This window comes from Mesoplodon densirostris, chromosome 14 (assembly GCF_025265405.1).
Source record: "Mesoplodon densirostris isolate mMesDen1 chromosome 14, mMesDen1 primary haplotype, whole genome shotgun sequence".
In the NCBI taxonomy this organism is placed as follows: Eukaryota; Metazoa; Chordata; class Mammalia; order Artiodactyla; family Ziphiidae; genus Mesoplodon; species Mesoplodon densirostris.
In genome coordinates this window covers 52,357,924-52,379,644 of record NC_082674.1, presented here as the reverse complement: position 1 = coordinate 52,379,644, position 21,721 = coordinate 52,357,924, and the positions used below count along the sequence as shown (strand labels likewise).

The following is a 21,721-nucleotide window of genomic DNA, read 5'->3' as shown; positions in this document are numbered from 1 at the left end:
ACCATGCTTTTCCCTGTCATCTCTCCATAAATGAGCTCCTGGACATGGTCCTTTCCTTTGTCTTTGGCTGAAGATGGTATATAAACAGGAGTTCTAAGCCACTGCTTTGAGTTACTCATTTTTCCCTGGGTATGTCACATGTATACATGAGGTATACACGTTAATAAACCTCTGTTTTTCTCATTAATCTGTCTTTTGATACAGGGGTCCCAGCCAGAACAGAAAAGTGGGAGGGAAAATTATTTTTGCCTCCTCTGTATCCATAAATTATTAAAATGCAATGAACTAAGGGTTGTTACTACTTAGTACCTAGAAGTAGCTATCAGAATTGGTGGAGAAAGAAAGAAAATAATTATTAACTCAGTTTGAATCAGTCAAAGAAAGGCTTAATGTGAATAGCCAGGTATGTTGCAGGTGAAATAGCATGTCCCTATATATGCAAGCACAAAACATAGTGGTGTATTGAGGTACACTAGGAACCCCATAGTGTAATGGTAGGATTCAGGACACACTACCCCAAAATATGGCACCTTGGCATATTGAATATTTGAAGGAACTTGAGAAACGACAGGTGCAAGAAGGATTCTCTGACTTCCCCCTTCTCCCCTGAAACAGGTCATAAGACCCTCATGTGAGAGGTACCCTCCCTATACCCAGAGCACTCTTATCTCCAAAGACAGAGGGAAGAACAGGCTTTACTAAGTTTTCCCAGTTGACTACCCTTAGCTCATATCCTTTTGTCCCATCACATTTTCCCACAACTTTCCACTCTTCATCAAATCACAGCAACACTCAGTTTTAACCACTTCTTCAAGTCTTAATTTCCTTATCAAGGCTCTCCTGCCACATAAAACTTACATTAAATAAATCTGTATGCTTTTCTCTTGTTATCTATCTTTTGTTACAGAGCCCCAGCCAAGCACCTAGAAGGGTAGAAAGAAAAAGATATAGCTTCCTCCCCTACAGTAGCAAAGTGGAACCAGGATCCTAGGATAATAAACCTGGAAAGATAGACAGGGCCTCAGTCATAGAGATGGAAAGTTTACATGTAATGCTGATTTTTATATCTGGTCCTTGAAGAGTGACTGAAAGGTTTTAAGCAGAAGAGTAATAACAAGATCAGATTTGAGCTTTTAAGATTCCTTTGTGGTAGTGATGTGGCAATGAACTGAAGGAGCAAGGGAGGCCAAAAGCTAGACCATCACAGTAATCAAATTGATGATGATGTGGGTCTGATCTAAGGGAGCTGCACTTAGAATGGAGAATATGAGATGGATTTTTTGACATAAAGGAGGTAAAATTAGCAGAGTTTGGATGAGGGAAGAGGGAAAGGAATGACTCCCAGGTTTCTGATTTAGGTGACAGAGTAGGTGATGGTTCAGAGCATACGGGGGCTCATTTATCTGTGGGCTACCTCTCTATGTATCTTGTGTGTTATTTTATCCTTTAATGAGCTGTGTTAATCAAGATAACTATCACAGCAAGCATTTGGAATGAAACTGCCACAGAACAAAACTCTCATTCTGCATTTTAAAGTATTTTAATTCAAATTCAGACTCAAAGATTTAAATGGGATTGAATTTAGAAAGATGGAAAATACACGGAGAAATCTAGTCTTGTTTTCTTTTTGAATAGCCAAACATTTTTTAAAAACATTTTCTCATGGAAAATTTCAAACACATAAAAAGTATAAACAATAGTATAATGAGCTCCCATGTCCCCATCACCAACTTCAATGAATACCAACACACTGCCTATCTTGTTTCCTTTCTACTCCCATCCACTTCACCCTTCTCTTTTATTTGGACAATCACAGATATCATAGCAGTTTATCTGTAAATATTTCAGTATGCTTCTCTTAAAAGATAAAGGCTCTTTAAAAAAAACCATAATACATTTTTCCATATTCTACATGTAAAAAATACTTTCTTAATAATCAATCATTGAATATCAATCAGTATTCAAATTTCTGATTGTCTTACAAACTTCATATTTTTTAACTGTTTGTCTGAATATTTAAGTAGTTGATTAGCCAGCCAAATGCAATTACCTATAGGTTCCCCTTCCAACTTCATTGTTTTTTGTTTTCATTTTCTTGCAATTCGTTTGTAGGTCATTTGTCCTACTGAGTTTCCCATGATTTAGATTTTATTGATTATACCCTCCTGGTATCATTTTTTAAAAATATATTCTTGTATCCTTGTATGTCCTACAAATCTGTAAATTTGTAGTTAGATCTAGGAACTTGATCAGACTCAGGTTCAGCTTGTTTCATGTTCCGTCAGAGGTATCTAGTGTCTGCTGCCTCTCTTTTTGTGTTGTGTCCCTCCACACCCTAGACCTCCAAAATAACAGTTATCTATTTTGTCCACAAATTTGCAACTTCTATGGCTCTGGATAGTACTACCATAATTAAATACTAGTTCATTTCTGTTTTTAGATAGGACATCTGGTTACTTGTTTACTTATAATAGATCACAAAACTTCTAAGTTTTCCAGCACCACCCTTGGGCTTTTCCTTCTCCCATTTTCAGATAGTAATCTTATAATTGGGAGGGTTAGAAAGTGATAAAAATGTGAACTAGAAACCTTTCAGAGAAAATTAGAAAAATCAAAATGTATTTAAGGAAAACAGGCCCCTGCTTCATGTTAACATATTGCAAGCCAAACTTTAAAAAAGAATGATGCAAACAATATAGTTTAGGAAAACAGAGCTTAATGGTGGTCTCAACAACATAAACTGATTCGGAAGGGAAGAAATATGGATAATAAAAATAACAATTAAAAAAAAAATTGTCTTTGGGCCTCCCTGGTGGCGCAAGTGGTTGAGAGTCCGCCTGCCGATGCAGGGGATACGGGTTCGTGCCCCGGTCTGGGAGGATCCCATATGCCGCGGAGCGGCTGGGCCCGTGAGCCATGGCCGCTGAGCCTGCGCGTCCGGAGCCTGTGCTCCGCAACGGGGGAGGCCACAACAGTGAGAGGCCCGCATACCGCAAAAAAAAAAATAAAAATAAAAAAAATTAAAAAAAATAAAAAATTGTCTTTAAGATGGAGTGAAAACCTAAGAGAGAAAAGTTAAACACATTCCTGCCTCCTTTTCCAATCCAAAATGGTGCCTGGCTCAGTCTTATTATTGAGGGCTTAGCACATGGTTCAACATCCATCCTAGAGAGGAGAACCCTCAATTGGATGGTTGGCCAAATATTATTGTTTTATAAAAACTATTTTACAAATCATTAGAGAACTTCTATAAGGCTACTGTTATTGCCAACATTCCCACATCTGTCTTAACTCTGCTTGGATCTGATACAATAGGAATTTTTCCAACATGTCTATCCTTCACTAGCAACAGTGCTTTGTATCTATAAAGTATCCTACAAAAGTTGTATGTTTTAATACTTATTGAAATCCCATTCTAATGGAGAATTAGTGTACATCAATACTTTTAAGCAATCAAATGTTCAGCATCTATTATTGCTTAATCCTAGGAAGAAAAATAATTCCAATATCAGTTGTCACAGAAAAAGAAAAATATGTATTTATAACTTGAAACCTCTCAGATAATTAAAGCAATTGTCATACCTATGGAGACTGTCCCCAAAAGCCAATAATGGCATATTCCAAATTCTGCTTTGTCCTTTCTGACATGTCTACTCCTCACACTGATAAAACTAGTAGTTTAATAAGCCTTTAGAAGCCATCTAATTCAACCCTCCTATTTTATAGGTGAGGAAAATGAGACCCAGAGAACTTAAATGACTCACCCAAGATTACATAGCTAATACGTAGCAGAAGTGGAACTCAAGCCAGAACTTTGAGCCCCCAGATTAATGCTATTTCCATCATCATCACACTTGTTTCCATCATACTACACCAGTTGTTTTAACAAATAATCATAGCATGTTTGTTGGCTGCATAGAAGTAATCTGCTCCTTTAAAGAGAAATCAGCACTAGACTTATGGATCTCAGAGCACCTAAGAAGCTTCATCTTCTACGGCCAGTAACCTGACTGAGTGTAAAAGCTCCTAAGGATCACAGGATTAAGTACTATGAACAATTGTCCTTGAACTTATCCCAGGCATCCATCATTTTATGGATGCTAAGTAACTATTTGTGAATGAATATCGAAAGAACCTCACCTGCATTATTTTCATATTAAAATATAGAAGTAAAAAAAGCCCAGCAGTTTAGCTCATGACCTCTGAAGTCATTGCTCTATTGGAATATTTCTTCCATTTATTTACAAGTTTACCTTGGGCTTCAGTTCTCCCTGTGCTTCGTTCCCTTACCTCCTACCAAAAAAGACAGACACCTACTTCATAGGATTGTTGAGAGTATTAAATGAAATGAAACGTGTAAAGGGTTTAGCACTGCAACTAGCACATAACTGAACTAAATGATTGTTATGAAAATGTTCAGGCTCCCTAAGAGTCATTGGCTATGTTATGCAGGAGAAAATACTGTAAAACTAAGGCACTGTACTAACTGGACAGGCAGTCCTGATTTGGTAGGCAATCACAGGTCCAAAACTTTTAAGATTCTCTGGTATTTAGCCAGTGTATATTTAAATTTCTAACTACCACCTAGTATCAATCAATATTCAACAACCAACTCCAACATCTAAATCAAAGAAAAGCAGTCACAAGGAAACAAAAGCAAAAATAAACAAATGGGACCTAATTAAACTTAAAAGCTTTTTTGCACAGCAAAGGAAACCATTGACAAAATGAAAAGACGATCTATTGAACGGAAGAAAATATTTGCAAATGATATGATATGACCAATATGGGGTTAATATCCAAAATTATAGTACCAAAAAAAAGGAACCCAATTTAAAAATGGGCGGAAGACCTGAATAGACGACATTCTTCTTGTGAAAAGATGCACAACATCGCAAATCATCAGAGAAATGCAAATCAAAACCACAATGAGCTATCACCTCACAACTGTCAGAATGGCTAGCATCAAAAAGAACACAAATATTGGCAGGCATGTTGGTGAGAATGTAAATTGGTGCAGCCACTGTGGAAGACTGCACTGAGGTTTCTCAAAAGACTAAAAATAGAACTACCACATGACTCATCAATTCCATTTCTCCGCATGTATCTGAAGAAAATGAAAACACTAATTCCAAAAGATACATGCACCCCAATGCTCATAGCAGCAATATTTACATTAGTCAAGATATCGGGCGGAATTCCCTGGTGGCACAGTGCTTAAGAATCCGCCTGCCAATGCAGGGGACACGGGTTCGAGCCCTGGTCCGGGAAGATCCCACAAGCCGCGAAGCCGGTGCGCCACAACTACTGAGTCTGCGCTCTAGAGCCCATGAGCCACAACTACGGAAGCCCGGAAGCCCGCGCACCTAGAGCCCGTGCTCCGCAACAAGAGAAGCCACCGCAGTGGAAGCCGGCGCACTGCAACGAAGAGTAGCCCCAGCTCCCGCAACTGGAGAAAGCCCGCGTGCAGCAACGAAGACCCAATATAGCCAAAAATAAATAAATAAATGTTCTTTTAAAAAAATTCAAAAAATATATATATATGGAAGCAACGTAAGTGTCCATCAACAGATGAATGGATTAAGAAGATGTGGTATATACACACAATGGAATACTACCCAGCCATAGGAAGAATGAAATTCTGCCATCTGCAACAACATGCATGGACCTAGAGGATATTATGGTAAGTGAAATGAGTCAGAGAAAGACAAATACTATATGTTATCACTTATATGTGGAATCTAAAAACTAAAACAAATGAATGAATATAACAAGAAAAACAGACTCACAGATACATAACTTAAAAAAACTAGTGTTTACCAGTGGAGACAGGGAAGGGGGGGGAGAGGCAAAACAGGGATAGGGGATTAATAGGTAGAAGCTAGGACGTATAAAATAAATAAGCTACAGGGATATATGTATTATACAGCCCGGGAAATATAGTCAATATTTTATAACTTTTTTTTTTTTTTTGTCTGCGCCACACGGCTTGCAGGTTCTCAGTTCCCAGAATAGGGATGTAACCCGTGCCCCCTCAAGTGGAAGCACTGGGTCCTAACCACTGGAACACCAGGGAATTCCCTATAATAACTTTAAACGGAATATAATCCATGAAAAATTTTAATCACTGAGTTGTACACCTGAGACTAATACAATGTTGTAAATCAACTATACCTCAATTAAAACAAGAAAGGGGGAAAAAGAAGTCACCCCTGCCAACCTCTCTTCCAACTCGCTTTCAAAATATATAAAACTGAATAAAATACACGTCTACCGCCAGTAAAAACCGACTCAGCCCTGCCCCACCCACACAGGAGTAACTCCCGGCGGCTACAACACCTAGCGGACAGGTGCAGCTTGCGTTAACAGAAGGGACCTCAGGGTCAAGGAGATGTGATGTCCCAACACCAGCCTTTACAATCGCAGGCGGTCCTTTCTGCCTCCCAGGAGCCCGCCCACCGCCCACTAGGCCGCAGGCCAACAGCTGCCAACAGCTGCCAACAGCTCCCAACAGCCCCAAGATCCGCGGCGCGACCCCCGCACCCGGCATGCAGCGGGCAGCCTTTACGTCACGGCGGCGCCGGGCCTCCAGGGAGGCCCCTTTCCCCGCCTCCTCCTCCCGGCGCCGGCGTCGCTCTCTGGAAGCTTCGAGAAGGCGGTGGGCGCTTACCTTTAGTCCCGGGCCAGCCGGAATCCGCGTCCATCTGTCCTTCCAGAGCTCACGCAGACCCGTCCAAGCTTGCCATGCCGGAGAACGTAGCCCCCCGGAGCGGGCCGCCCGCCGGGGCTGCCGGCGGCCGCGGGAAGAGCGCCTATCAGGACCGCGATAAGCCGGCCCAGATCCGCTTCAGCAACATCTCCGCGGCCAAAGGTATCGCTGCCCGGCCTAAGCTGTGGCCCTCCGGGCTTAGCTGTGCATGCTCACTCCCAGTCTTGGATGGGCATGATTCGTTCTCTGTTCCTTCAGATGATCCCCTGTGGGCTTCCCGTAGAATAAGCTCAGTGCAGGGATCCTCCTGTCTGTTCTCTGCCCATGATTTCCGACCCCGAGTATGGAGGCCTTTGGACTTGCCCCATTCTGCGTCTTAGACGCCCATAATTTTTCATGCCGGGCCGTGCTGCATTCATTCATCCTATTTAAGAAAGGGGCCGGGCTTCCCTGGTGGCGCAGTGGTTGAGAGTCCGCCTGCCGATGTAGGGGACACGGGTTCGTGCCCCGGTCCGAGAAGATCCCACATGCCGCGGAGCGGCTGGGCCCGTAAGCCATGGCCGCTGAGCCTGCGCGTCCGGAGCCTGTGCTCCGCAACGGGAGAGGCCGCGACAGTGAGAGGCCCGCGTACAGGGAAAAAAAAAAAAGGGCCGAGGCCCGCATGCAGCGGTCCACTGGTAGAATGTTTGAACAGGACTTTTTAGTTTTCTTGTTCTTATTTAAAAGCTTCTTTCGGTACAGCTATTGAAACGAATTCGGGTAAACTCTCTGCGCCTTAGATTGGGGCGGGGCCCATTGTACTGGGATGTGGGGAACCAACCGACCCATCTTGTTTGAGAATAATTATGAAGCTGCATTGTGCTTTGATGTCCTCTCTGCACGTGCAACGAGCAACTGGAGAACAGTTTGGCCTTTGGTGGAATTTAAGAAGTCCTGGGTTTCATTCAGTTACTTTACTTCGTGGCTTTGTGACCTTTAACCAAGGTTTCCTTACTTATAAAATCGGGGAGGGAAAGTTGCCCTTTTTTTAAAAAAAAAAGGGGGGGGTGTTGTGAGGATTAAGATAAGCCGGGTTGAGATGGAAGAGTCTGGAAGGAAAAGTGAGAACAAATGCTTAGAGATCTTGCCGTTATGTGTTGCCGTTATGTGTACTGGCTACAGTGAGTATTTCATTCGGGTTAGAGCATAAGGTGCATGAAGAAATGAGAGGTGAGATCGGAAAGGTAAAGTCGGTCCGAATCTGGAAGGGCCTGGTGTCTTGGAAAGGGTTTAAAACAACTCGCACAGCTACAGATTGTTCTTCAGTGTAGTGAGATAGTACCTAATTTGGAGGGTTGCTGTGAGGATTAAGTGAGAAAGCATATGAAGAGCCAGATGTATATAAAGTACAGCCTTACAAATATTTGAGGTTATTTGTCTAGGTGACTGACGGTGTGATGCTGCTGCTGAAAGAAACAGGTGCACTGAAGGGAGGATGGTGGAAGAAGAAAGAATAGGTTCTCGTTTGAGCCTAAATGAGTTGAGGAGGTCAGAGTGACCAGATGGGTAAATTTAGGAGTCATTTGGAAGTTCAAGAGAGAATATTTACCTGGAAATAAAAGTTGGTGGATAGTTATCTAGGGAGCATAGTTGAAGCTTAGATTTATTACATTAGAAGCAAGATGTTAGATCAATTCTGGGGCTGTTGGAGGGGGGTGGGCAAGAATGCTATATAATATGGTAGATTTTCAACAAACGAGGAGGATACAAGATGGGATGTTTACTTTGGTAGCTTTTGAAACATCAGGGCACAGAGAATTAAAACTGGACAAGGGAGGTATGCATATAGGAAGAAAAGGCCATCTATTTACCTAATAACATGACCCTTACATCTTAAATGAGGAGAGCTCCTGGAACAAAGGGCCACTCGTAGTCTGTCCAAGTCATGCAAAGCCCTACAAACTGGTTGAGAAAAGCTTTTGCCGGATGCATCTTTAGTGTACTTCATGGAGCCAGTTTTTTATTTTGCTAATAACCAAAAAGTATATTAAGTACCATTGGTTGATGATATCAAAACCACACACACAAAAGTAGTAGTGGTCATTTAGTACTATTCAGCACGAGTCATTTAACATATAATTGTGTACTACACAGTATGTTAAACTTCAAACACTTTGAGAGAGGTGATCAGTCTAGAATTTTTTATTTTTTGCACAATGTGTCTTTCTAGAGTCTTCACATAGATGAATATAAGGGCGCATTCTTTAAATGAATTGGTCTGCTTGTAGAATTGTGGCCATGTGGGTCCACTAAAATCACCCGAAAGGGTAGGGATGGCTGAATAATTAGGAAATGCAGCCCCAAATTATGAAATAATTAAGTAGAATATAATTCTTAAACTATACCAAATATTTTCTCTTACCCTCTTTAAGATTATGTATTTTTTAAATTATTACTATTATTTTTTGTTTTGGATGCATTGGGTCTTCGTTGCTGTGCGCAGGCTTTTCTCTAGTTGCAGCGAGCCAGGGCTACTCTTCATTGCGTTGCGCAGGCTTCTCATTGCGGTGGCTTGTCTTTGTTGCAGAGCACGGGCTCTAGGTACGCGGGCTTCAGTAGTTGGGGTGAGCAGGCTCTAGGGTGTGCGGGCTTCAGTAGTTGTGGCGCACGGGCTTAGTTGCTCCATGGCATGTGGGATCTTCCTGGACCAGGGATAGAACCCATTTCCCCTGCGTTGGCAGCTGGATTCTTTACCACTGCACCACCAAGGAAGTCCAGGTTATGTATTTACACAATGAAGGGGAAGCATTATGCTAGTTGTGGAGTACACAAAAATAGGGCACTATTTTAGCCCTTTGTATATGGGGTGAAATGATATATGAGAAAGGGGAAGGCGGACTTCCCTGGTGGCGCAGTGGTTAAGAATCCATCTGCCAGCGCAGGGGACACGGGTTCAATCCCTGGTCCGGGAAGATCCCACATGCTGCGGAGCAACTAAGCCTGTGCGCCACAGCTACTGAGCCCACTCACCTAGAGCCCATGCTCTGCAACAAAGAGAAGCCACCACAACAAGAAGCCCGCACACCACAGCAAAGTGTGGCCCTCGCTCGCCACAACTAGAGATAGCCCACGTGCAGCGATGAAAACCCAAAGTAGCCAAAAATAAATAAGCCAAAAATAAATAAAATTAAATCTTTAAAAAAAAAAAAAAAGGTGGGGAGATTTAATCGTTTGTCCTGGACCTGTCGCAGTAAAGGGGATCAAGTACATCAATTACAATTTCTCTTAGAAAATAATAAGTGGATCAATAAAATAGAAACATGCTCATGGACAAGTAATAAGAAGAATGGAGTGGTAGACTATATGTCCAGAGATGGTTCATAACATACTAATGATGACTAAAGACTATGATTTTAGGGACTTCCCTGATGGTCCAGTAGTTAAGATTCCGTGCTCCCACTGCAGGGAGCACAGGTTCGATCCCTGCTCAGAGAACTAAGATCCTGCATGCCACACAGCGTGGCCAAAATTTTTAAAATAAAAATTTTTTTAAATACTGTGATTTTAGGGCTTCCCTGGTGGCGCAGTGGTTGTGAGTCTGCCTGCCGATGCAGGGGACACAGGTTCGTGCCCCGGTCTGGGAAGATCCCACATGCCGCGGAGCGGCTGGGCCCGTGAGCCATGGCCGCTGAGCCTGCGCGTCTGGAGCCTGTGCTCCGCAACGGGAGAGGCCACAACAGTGAGAGGCCCGCGTATCCCCCCCCCCAAAAAATACTATGATTTTAGATTTGGTTTTTTAGTTAAGGTTTTGTTTTTTTGTGGGGTTTTTGTTTGATTTGGTTTGGAGTTCAAAGAGGGTTTTTGTTACTGTTTTTTTGTTTGTTTGTTTTTTGGTTTTTGGTTTTTGGGTTTTTTTTTTGCGTTATGCGGGCCTCTCACTGTTGTGGCCTCTCCCGTTGCGGAGCACAGGCTCCGGACGTGCAGGTTCAGCGGCCATGGCTCTCGGGCCTAGCCGCTCCGCGGCATGTGGGATCCTCGCAGACCAGGGCACGAACCTGTGTCCCCTGCATCAGCAGGCAGACTCTCAACCACTGCGCCACCAGGGAAGCCCTGTTACTGTTTTTTAAACTGTGGTCCATCCATATACCAGCTTCACATTAGTAAACAAAAATCTTTGCCCTCAGAAATTACACTATAGTTTAGAGAGACAGAGTAAACAAATAAGCAAATTATATAGTTGTCCTATTATTGTGGCTTGTTTTAAGGAATGGAGAGAATAATATAGTCCTCATTCAGAGCGCATAAGTAGGTTATACCATTTTGATACTTAAAGGAAGATTAGGTGAACCATCAAAATTTATTTTACCACATGCAGAGTACAAGTGCTATATATAGTGATATTAACAACAAAAAGTGAAGTGTCGTACAATTAAAGGAGTAAAATAATTACTGTTTCCAGTAGATTATTATTAGACATTGAATTTTCTTTAGTGAACATGGTGAATTGTCCACCATATTCTAATAAGTCGAAAATGATTATTTGAGGGTAGAAATGCTCTTTAAAGAGTCTTGATTTCTTTTTTTCTTCTGTTTACAGCCGTTGCTGATGCTATTAGAACAAGCCTTGGACCGAAAGGAATGGATAAAATGGTAAAAGGCTCAGTCATTCATTACTTACTGAGTGCTGCTGTTCATACTGCAAGCGCTCTATAGAGGGTTAAGATGTGCTGTTTAAAAAGTAAAGTGTTAGAAAGGCTTTGAGAGTTCAGAAAGGGATAGATTACTTTGGGATGAATGGGACCTAACTATAATTCATATTTTGTTTATGATAATGATTCTTCATAATATCATTTCCATCCCTTTTTTGGTGTCTCAGTTACTTCACTTTTAAGTAGGAAAAAACCCAGCTATTTCATTTGCAAAGCTGGACTATTACTGCATATTCTTAAATCATTATACCAATGTAAGGGAAGACAATTTGAAATTAAACAATATGCAAACATAAGTTAACTTCTGTACAAGAAGTGTTAAAATTAGTAGAGCTTTTAGGATTTCACATTAATACTGGATGAAGAAAACAAAATTTTTGAAATATAACTTTCTTTTAAAAATAACAAACTTTGTAGATTCAAGATGGAAAAGGTGATGTGACCATTACAAATGATGGTGCCACCATTCTGAAACAAATGCAGGTGTTACATCCAGCAGCCAGAATGGTAAGTATAATTTTTAGGTGAGGGTTTTGTGGGGGGTTTTTAAGTGTGTTGTTTGATATTTGGTAAACAGTTTAAAATTTTTTTTATTTGATCACATGATATTGCTTAAAACATGGTGAAAATATTTCCTTTTTTATGCTAAACATGCATATCTTTAGGATACGTTGTATGTCTAGCATGTTCTCCATTGCAAGTTATAATAAAACATGAATCTTGTCTTTGTTCACAGCAATGTGCCACACATGAGGAAGGAAGAGAGAAAAACATGAAATTGTACAAATTATTAGTTCAATGGGTGTTAACTGAAAGAAAGCAAAATAATTTTAATTGTTTGCAAAATAAATATTGTGTTTAAACTTGCACTGACATTTATTTATTTATTTATTTATTTATTTATTTTTGCGGTATGCGGGCCTCTCACTGTTGTGGCCTCCCCCGTTGCGGAGCGCAGGCTCCGGACGCGCAGGCTCAGCGGCCATGGCTCACGGGCCCAGCCGCTCCGCGGCATATGGGATCCTCCCAGACCGGGGCACGAACCCGTATCCCCTGCATCGGCAGGCGGACTCTCAACCACTTGCGCCACCAGGGAGGCCCTGACATTTATTTTTAAAAACAGTTTCTAATTCAACTACAGATCATAATGGTGATTGCAGTGTCAAATGAGAAGTCACCATATCAGCAAAAACAAATTCCTTAGAAGTTCCTATCTGTTAAAAAGTCTCTTTTAATTAGTTAAAGATGACTGAAAATGAATCAGATTATGCTTCATGCAGGGTCAGTTTAGATAAACTTGGCCAGGGATTTCAAACTGACAATATTGTCTCATCTGAATGCTGCATTTCATAGCTTCTGAGTCTACAGGGTACCCATAGTTCTCTTAAGTACTGGGAAGAAGAAATTTACAACCCTTAGTCTGAACTGGAAATCATAATATAGCTTGTTAGAAAGTATGTAAGTAGAATTTTGCATGCCACAACTATATAGGTCATCATTTTTATTTTTATTTTTTTTTATTTTTTTTTTGCGGTACGCGGGCCTCTCACTGTTGGGGCCTCTCCTGTTACGGAGCACAGGCTCCGGACGCGCAGGCTCAGCAGCCATGGCTCACGGGCCCAGCCGCTCCGCGGCATGTGGGATCTTCCCGGACCGGGGCACGAACCCATGTCCCCTGCGTTGGCAGGCAGACTCTCAACCACTGCGCCACCAGGGAAGCCCCAAGGTCGTCATTTTTAAATGAGACCAAGGTGGACAGCGAATCAGAAGTCAAGTATATTGAATCTTACAGTGTTGATAATAATCAAATTCTATATGTGAACCTCATGGTGAAGGTCATTGATGTTATATTTGAATTAGATGTTACTGGGTTCTCATTCTCATTGAGCAACTTGACTTGTTCTGTTCACTTAGCTGGTGGAGCTATCTAAGGCTCAGGATATAGAAGCGGGAGATGGCACGACATCAGTGGTCATTATTGCTGGCTCTCTCTTAGATTCCTGTACCAAGCTTCTTCAGAAAGGTGGGTAGGACATAGGACATGCTTTATTACTGAATAAAGGCAAAAAAATATTAAGTAATATGAGATTTACAATTTAATTTGAAGCAGAATTTTCTAAGCAGGAATTTTTAGATTACATTTTGCTATATTTACCATATGAATTAGAAATTTTTTTCTTTTTGCTCTGGGTTTGGTTTGGGGGGGTTGTTTGTTCTTGTTTTATTTGTTTTGGCTAGGTTTCCTTTTGAATGGAACTTGTTAAAATTTTCCTTTTCAAAAATGACTTGTTGGTGGTGTACTAAACTTAAGATGTAGATGAGAACTGTGATTTAGGAGAGAAAGTATGGGTTCCTGCTTTGGTAAATGGTGCCTAAATGTCATAGTGACTCCCCAGTCACTTATTCTAATTATTATGTAGATTTGTAGAGTTTTGAAAAGTGAAAAATTGGTTTTAGTCTTAAATATCATAGTATGTAATTGATTTATTCCAAATTAAATGGAAATAAATTATTAGACATATTAGTTAAGGTTATTCAAACCATTATTATTTAAGATTAATTTAAAATTTGACTACTTTGAAATTTTAATGAACAGAGAAATTTTAAGTCATATCAAATATGAAGTTTATCTGTTACAATTAAATAACTAACCTTTCGCAAATGGCAGGGATTCATCCCACCATCATTTCTGAGTCATTCCAGAAGGCTTTGGAAAAGGGTATTGAAATCTTGACTGACATGTCTCGACCTGTGGAACTGAGTGACAGAGAAACTTTGTTAAATAGTGCAGCCACTTCACTGAACTCAAAGGTGAGACAAGCACTATGGGATCATTGTAAAATTACAGTTTACAGTTCATTAAGAAGCACAACTGCAACTTTTATTTTTATTTATTTATTTTGCGTTGGGTTGTCATTGCTGCGTGCGGGCTTTATCTAGTTGCGGTGAGCAGGGTCTACTCTTCGTTGCAGTGCGCGGGCTTCTCATTACAGTGGCTTCTCTTGTTGAGGAGCGCAGGCTCTAGGCACGTAGGCTTCAATAATTGCAGCACGTGGGCTCAGTTAACCACTGCGCCACCAGGGAAGTCCCTACACTGATTTTTGATGCTGTACAGTTCATAAATGTTAACTCTAAAGAGTGACTAGGTAGCTAATTTGTGTAACTGAATTAGTTCAAGTAAAATTTACTCCTTCAAGGCTTTCAGGTAAGTTGTAGTATCCTCATTTTACAGATGGGAAAAGAGGTCTAGTGAAGTTATATAACTTACCCAAGACCCACTAATAAGAGGTAGAGCTGTGATTTGAACCCAAGGTAGGGCTGCCCATCATGGTCCATCTCTTACTAATATCTATGCTGCTTTTCTTATCAAACTTAAAGAAGTGATGTTAGTTTAAATTTCTTGGGAACTCATGTCACCTGTTTTCTGTTGTGTGTCACACCCCCACCCCGTTCTTTTTCCTTTTCATCAGCGTTATTTGTATATTAAGTGGAAAGCTAGATAGTATTAGTGATATTAAGTAATATTATTGATAAATGTCCCCAGAACTAATATAGACAGAATATCATAGTGGTTACAAGCATTGGTCATAGAACCTAGACTGCTTGGGTTTAATGCTGGCTCCATTTAATTAAGCTGTTTCAGATTTTTCATCTGAAGGTTGAATGAATATATGAATGTACAGTGTTAAAACCACTGCCTGACATATAATATGTGCTCAATAAATGTTAACCATTAGCTATTTTTGTCAGCCCCTCAGTAATAGGGGTGCACATATATAACATCTGATCATAAATTCATTTTAGATAGGAAACCTCAGCATAAAATTAATTTGTTCTTTTGGATTTCCTGTAGAATTACTAGTAATCTAGTCCTGACTACTATATTAATAAAAGAGGAACACAGGCATATGTTTTTATATGGTGACTGACAAACCTGAGTGGAAAAGACAGTTTATATGGAATGTTTTCTCATATGCTCTCCACCCCAGCCAAATAAATGATTGAGATTACTTCTTGAATATCTTTATCATTAAAAAACTAGGACATTTTGTGTTACAACACTGACTTTATTTTCTTTTTTAATAATTCTAGGTTGTCTCTCAATATTCAAGTCTCCTTTCTCCAATGACTGTAAATGCAGTGATGAAAGTGATTGACCCAGCCACAGCTACTAGTGTAGATCTTAGAGATGTTAAAATAGTTAAGAAACTTGGGTAAGCATCTCTAATTATAACTTTAATAAAAATTAATTTTGAAATTAAACATAAGCTCTTGCCAAAAATAAATAAGTTAAATGAAAAGTACATAGGTGAAAGTCACATACATTTGTTGTTTTGTTTTCATGACAACTTGTGTTAATGTGGGAATTTCAAGAATTTGTTTATATTCCCTAATGATGGCAGGGCAGTGGTGTGACCGGAGAGGTTCAGGAATGGGGCACTAATAAATGTGAGTGAGGCTGAAGCACATTTTATCAGACTTATGATTTTTAATCTGTTAGCAATCTATTAAACTTGCAGGTTTCTGCCCCTCCTTCATAACTATTTCATTTTCTTTTTTTTTAGTGGGACAATTGATGACTGTGAGTTGGTGGAAGGTCTGGTTCTTACTCAAAAGGTGGCAAATTCTGGTATAACCAGGGTTGAAAAGGCCAAGATTGGGCTTATTCAGTTCTGCTTATCTGCTCCCAAAACAGATGTAAGTAAAACCAAATGAAATGATTCCTTAGGTGTTTGACTTTCTAATAATGAAACTTTTCTTTTTATAAAAATAGAAAGTGTTGATACTAGTGATAAAAAGCAAGGATCTAAAAATAATTAGTAAAATTTAGATAAAAGTAGAAAATGTTGGATGCCACACATGATAAATCTATAATCTCAGTTGGCTATTTACTGAAATTGAGCGTTCACTTCAGAAATGAAGACAAATAATGATAGCGATGTCTAGGAAACAATAAAAATAGGTTATGTGAAAGTGATAGTATAAATGGACTTTGCAGATGCTTTCTAGCTTTCTGAGAACAGAAACCTTCACCCATCCTTCCCTAGCAGGCAGATCTTTTGTCTTTATGTTTGCACAATGGAACTTTAAAACCAGTTTATTACCCATACTCCGAAAAACTTGATTTTTTATTATTCCCATATCTATCAGTCATAAGTACCATCCCCTGAAGGAGTGGTTGATCTTTGTCATCTCATTCAGGTTTGCTCTCATTTTACATTGTGTTGGCATACAAGTTTCCTGTTGAGTCGTTTGTTTCCCAGATTTTAACCCACATAAAAACGTTGTTTTGTAGGTCTTTGTATAACAATATTTGTCCTTCGTAGTTCCTTTCAGCATACCAGTTTTTTTAACAATCCCTAGAGTAAAAAGGTTGCAACTGAAATTATTGATATTTCAGTAATACGTAAATTCATATGAAAAGAACTGACATTCACAAAATAGGATAATCATTCTTATGTTTTATAATCACCAAAAATGTACTTGTAAAAAATAAGACAGCAGTTTGTATAGATGAAAATAAAAAACCTGAGTTAAGTTTTGTGTATATTCCTTTTTCTAAATTTTTTCTGTGCATGTCTATATAATTTCTTGTATGATTTTGGTTGAATTTATACTATATATAATATTTTCATTAAAAGTCATTTTTTTGCTTAAGGACTCTTAAAATGCAAATTATTAATACATCCTTTTTCTGAACAGATGGACAATCAAATAGTAGTTTCTGACTACGTCCAGATGGACCGAGTGCTTCGAGAGGAGAGAGCCTATATTCTAAATTTAGTGAAGCAAATTAAGAAAACAGGATGTAATGTTCTTCTCATACAGAAGTCTATTCTAAGGTGTGAGGCTGTTTATTTTGTTCACCTCTTAATGATAATTGATTTTGGATCCCTTCTAGCAATTTTTTAAGAAACACTTGAGGTGGGTAAACCACTAGAAATCTGGAATGAATCTGCATTTTAGGGTATTGTTGTATTCTGGTAAATGATCTAAAGTGAGTTCTCTTCCTGTTATGATCATTTAAATGTGGGATATGTTATCCTTCTAGACCAATATCCTCACTATCAAGTAAAAAGCTAACTTTAGTCTAAAATTAATTAGCTAGCTAAAATTTTAGAGGCATTTATTTAAAGGTCCATGTAATAGCTTGCCTTGAAATTTTAGAAGTTCATTTGGGGGGAATGCTGGATAGTCCATGGATTGGAAGAATTCTCCAAAGTTTGAACTGATCCCTTTTTTGTTTGTTTTCAGTGTTTTCTTCTAATAGGTAGACACATTCTCATGTACTATATTAATATGTTATGCCAGAAAGTATTATGGATGCTCTTGATATAGAAACCTTGATGAAGAGTTGGAATACCTGGTTCTAAATACAAGTTATGTAATAGCTAGTAACCTCGAATAAACTGCTCTCAAAAGCTCAGTGTGCTTATTTGTAAAACAAGGATAGTAATATCTGCCCTTCAGTATCAAGGGTTGTCAGGAGGATCATTCCAGGTAATTTGTGTAAAAGTGTATAAATTTGTGGAGTCTTGAATTACATCATACTTAATTTATAAATTCATAAAGCATCGATTGTTAATTATCAGAATTATACTTATTTAGTATTAAGAAAAACTTTGACATAATTTTTATTGTGTGTTTTACAAATTGTGTCGTTGGGGTACGTTTTAAATATTCATTAGAAATCTTATTTAAGAATTTTGAGGTCATAAACTTGGTAAGCTGTTTAAAGCATCTTCCTTCACAAATAATTTGTTAAATCATTGGCCATTTAAACAACAGTAAAATTACTAAAATCGTAAAAAAGGAGTTGAACAGCAGTTTTTTTCTAACCTAGTATTGACATAATCACTGATTTTGTATTTTAGAGATGCTCTTAGTGATCTTGCGTTACATTTCCTGAACAAAATGAAGATTATGGTGGTTAAGGATATTGAAAGAGAAGACATTGAATTCATTTGTAAGGTAAACTATTCTTAGTATCTGTATGTGTGAAAATGTTCACTATTCACACTTCTCAATTTGTGGATATCACTATCTTTCTCAGACTATTGGAACCAAACCAGTTGCTCATGTTGACCAGTTCACTGCTGACATGCTGGGATCGGCTGAGTTAGCTGAGGAGGTCAGCTTAAATGGTTCTGGCAAACTGATCAAGGTAACAATATTAAAATTAAGCTTCTATTTGTCTGGTTTTATTTTATTTGTTTTAATCCTTCAAATACCTAATTAGGAGTTTGTTTACTAAAGATTACAGGCTGTGCAAGCCCTGGAAAAACAGTTACAATCGTTGTTCGTGGTTCTAACAAACTGGTGATGGAAGAAGCTGAGCGTTCCATTCATGATGCCTTATGTGTTATTCGCTGTTTAGTGAAGAAGAGGTAACATTAAATTACTATGTAACATTTTGAACATAAAAACTTGTATATTTTTATTAAGGTATAAATACTAAGTTATTATTATTAAAAAATAGCTTTCTGTTGGATAAAATAAGCTAAAAATATATTTGTGAATTTCAGGGCTCTTATTGCAGGAGGTGGTGCTCCAGAAATAGAGTTGGCCCTGCGGTTAACTGAATACTCACGAACATTGAGTGGTATGGAATCCTACTGCGTTCGTGCTTTTGCAGATGCTATGGAGGTCATTCCATCTACACTAGCTGAAAATGCTGGCCTGAATCCCATTTCTACAGTAACAGAACTAAGAAACAGGCATGCCCAAGGAGAAAAAACTACAGGCATTAATGTCCGAAAGGTAATAATTTAATCTTTAGTTACTGCAGAAAATGTTGATTATTATAAAATACTAAAAGCTTCATAATTGTCGAATGAAAGGCTTTGTAATTAAAAATAGAGTTAACCTTGGATTTAAGTATAAGACCTGCAGGTTAATGTATGCCATCTAGTGAGAATGAAGATGATGCCTTAAGTGAGAAGTATTGTTCATTAAGTCTGCCATTTAATGGTTGTACAACTTTTAGCAGGTTACTTAGTCTGTGCTTCAGTTATCTTGGTTGTAAAAACAGGGACTATTAATAGTTCCCTCATAGGCCTGTGAGGATTAAATGGATTACTAATTAGAAAGTTCTTACAAAGATGCCTGGTGTGTAGTCAACCATTGCTGCTGTTGTGAGCACCACCCTAGTGTAGTTGTATAGGGTAAACACATAGAACAATAATAATTTCCCCTTTTGAATTAATGTTTTATGTCTCCTTTTATTGAGAAGACAAATAATATGTAATGGAAAAAAATTGACAATCCAAGATGATATTTTTTGAATGGTTACAGAACTCAAAGGAGGGCACTACCTGGTTAGGGAAAGTTTCATGAAGCTGCAGCCTTGGTTGGTAGGGAATGAAAAAGTTTCAGATGGGGAAGCAGTGGTTTACAGGTAAGAGGGACCAAGAAGTTACTCATTTTGTCTAGAGCAGAGGTTATATGGTGGTCATACAGTGGACTTTAAGATTGGAAAGATCAGATAAAAGCTAGAATGAGGAGTCCTTTGAGTTGTTGAGACAGGCATGGGTGTTTGTGTTTTTTTGTGTTTTAATTCCAGTAGTTGGGAGCCACTAAAGTTTTTTTAACCAAGAGGCTAAGGTGCTGAAAAGAGTATTTTAAGGAGGGAAGAATGGAGATAGGTTCACCTGTTAGGACCATCACCAGTAATCCTAGGATAAAGGTGACTAGGATAGTGGCAGTAGGAATCTAAAAGTGGGAAGTGAGAATGATGTAAAGGCAGAGTAGAGCAGACATGACCAAATTCAGAATTGGGAATCAGATGATTTAAAATCTTATAACTTTTTTCTTTAATTGAAGTATAGTTGATTTATAATAGTGTGTTAGTTTCAGGTATACAGTAAACAAATCTCATAATTTTTTTTTTTTTTTTTTTTTTTTTTTTTTTTTTTTTTTTTTTTTGCTGTACGCGGGCCTGTCACTGTTGTGGCCTCTTCCGTTGAGGAGCACAGGCTCCGGACGCGCAGGCTCAGCGGCCATGGCTCACGGGCCCAGCCGCTCCACGGCATGTGGGATCCTCCCGGACCGGGGCACGAACCCGTGTCCCCTGCATCAGCAGGCGGACTCTCAACCACTGCGCCACCAGGGAAGCCCCAAATCTCATAATTTTTAATAACTATGATCATCTACATAATTTTTGCCAGGATACTTTTTATTTTTTAATAAATTTATTTTTTATTTATTTATTTTTGGCTGTGTTGGGTCTTCATTGCTGCACGTGGGCTTTCTCTAGTTGTGGCAAGTGAAGGCTATTCTTTGTTGCAGTGCACGGGCTCATTGCGGTGGCTTCTCATTGCGGAGCATGGGCTCTAGGCGCGCGGGCCTCAGCAGTTGCAGCACGTGGGCTCAGTAGTTGTGGCTCGCGGGCTCTAGAGCGCCGGCTCAGTAGTTGTAGTGCACGAGCTGGCATGTGGGATCTTTCTGGACCAGCGGTTTAACCCATGTCCCCTGCAATGGCAGGCAGATTCTTAACCACTGCACCACCAGGGAAGGCCCTTTGCCAGGGTATTTTTAACTAAAAGATGCTTACAAGGAGTTGTTTTGGAGTTAGGCTTGGAATTCAATTTTTCCAAATTTTAGTTGAAATACAAGCTACAGTGTAGAGAAGAGCTTAGTAGAGAGTATCTTACTCTTGACTAGACTAAGGGAAAACTAAGTTTGAGAGGCTTTGAGGTTTACTGGTAACTGTATTTGGTGATATGGATCAGTTAAAAACACTAAAAGCGACTTGTACTGGTTTGCAGGGTGGTATTTCCAACATACTGGAGGAACTGGTTGTCCAGCCTCTGTTGGTTTCAGTCAGTGCACTGACTCTAGCAACTGAAACTGTCCGGAGCATTCTGAAAATTGATGATGTGGTACGTATATACAGGTCCTGAATTTCCCTACAAGGTCAAAAAGGCATATTTTTGAAGAGTTGGGGTGGGGGGCAGTAAATGTTGTTAGTTTGCTAGTCATCAGGGTGAAAACAGTTCATACTTCTAGTCTTTTTTCACCTATAAAAATAGGGAGATTTGGATAACCACCTTAAACATCTTCCATCCTTAAAGTTCTGTCCTTACAGGTTTTGAAATCTAAGTTTTTCTCTTTTCAGGTAAACAGTCGGTAACATGGATAACACTGGCTGACTGGCACCATCATGGCCACTATTAGTGCAGTTGGAGTGGAAGAGCACCTTGGCATTCCTTGTTGTTTGGAAGATTGTTTCCTTTATGAATCTGTGGGCCTGGTCTTCCAGCTGGCATTTGCTTCAAATTGTATTGACACAGTTTGACGAAAACATTAAAAATATGGTTTCAAA

At 39.3% G+C, this 21,721-nt stretch overlaps 1 protein-coding gene across 1 annotated transcript; it reads left to right on the top strand.

The window, feature by feature from the left end:
* The first annotated feature begins 6,591 nt into the window (after window positions 1–6,591).
* Window positions 6,592–21,721, top strand: CCT4 (chaperonin containing TCP1 subunit 4). Its single transcript, XM_060117628.1, has 14 exons — window positions 6,592–6,871; window positions 11,286–11,338; window positions 11,815–11,904; window positions 13,312–13,420; window positions 14,066–14,208; window positions 15,490–15,611; window positions 15,963–16,095; window positions 17,101–17,240; window positions 18,273–18,369; window positions 18,452–18,562; window positions 18,655–18,785; window positions 18,924–19,158; window positions 21,165–21,278; window positions 21,515–21,721. Exons 1-14 carry the CDS (start codon window positions 6,745–6,747, stop codon window positions 21,527–21,529), a joined length of 1,620 nt encoding a protein of 539 aa, XP_059973611.1. The 5' UTR covers window positions 6,592–6,744; the 3' UTR covers window positions 21,530–21,721.

Bases quoted from the DNA above. Each gene is read 5' to 3' on its own strand.
- CCT4 (XM_060117628.1), top strand. From the start codon at position 6,745: ATGCCGGAGAACGTAGCCCCCCGGAGCGGGCCGCCCGCCGGGGCTGCC. The intron at 13,421-14,065 runs GTGGGTAGGACA...CGCAAATGGCAG, and splicing joins TACCAAGCTTCTTCAGAAAG to GGATTCATCCCACCATCATT. The intron at 16,096-17,100 runs GTAAGTAAAACC...TTTTCTGAACAG, and splicing joins TATCTGCTCCCAAAACAGAT to ATGGACAATCAAATAGTAGT.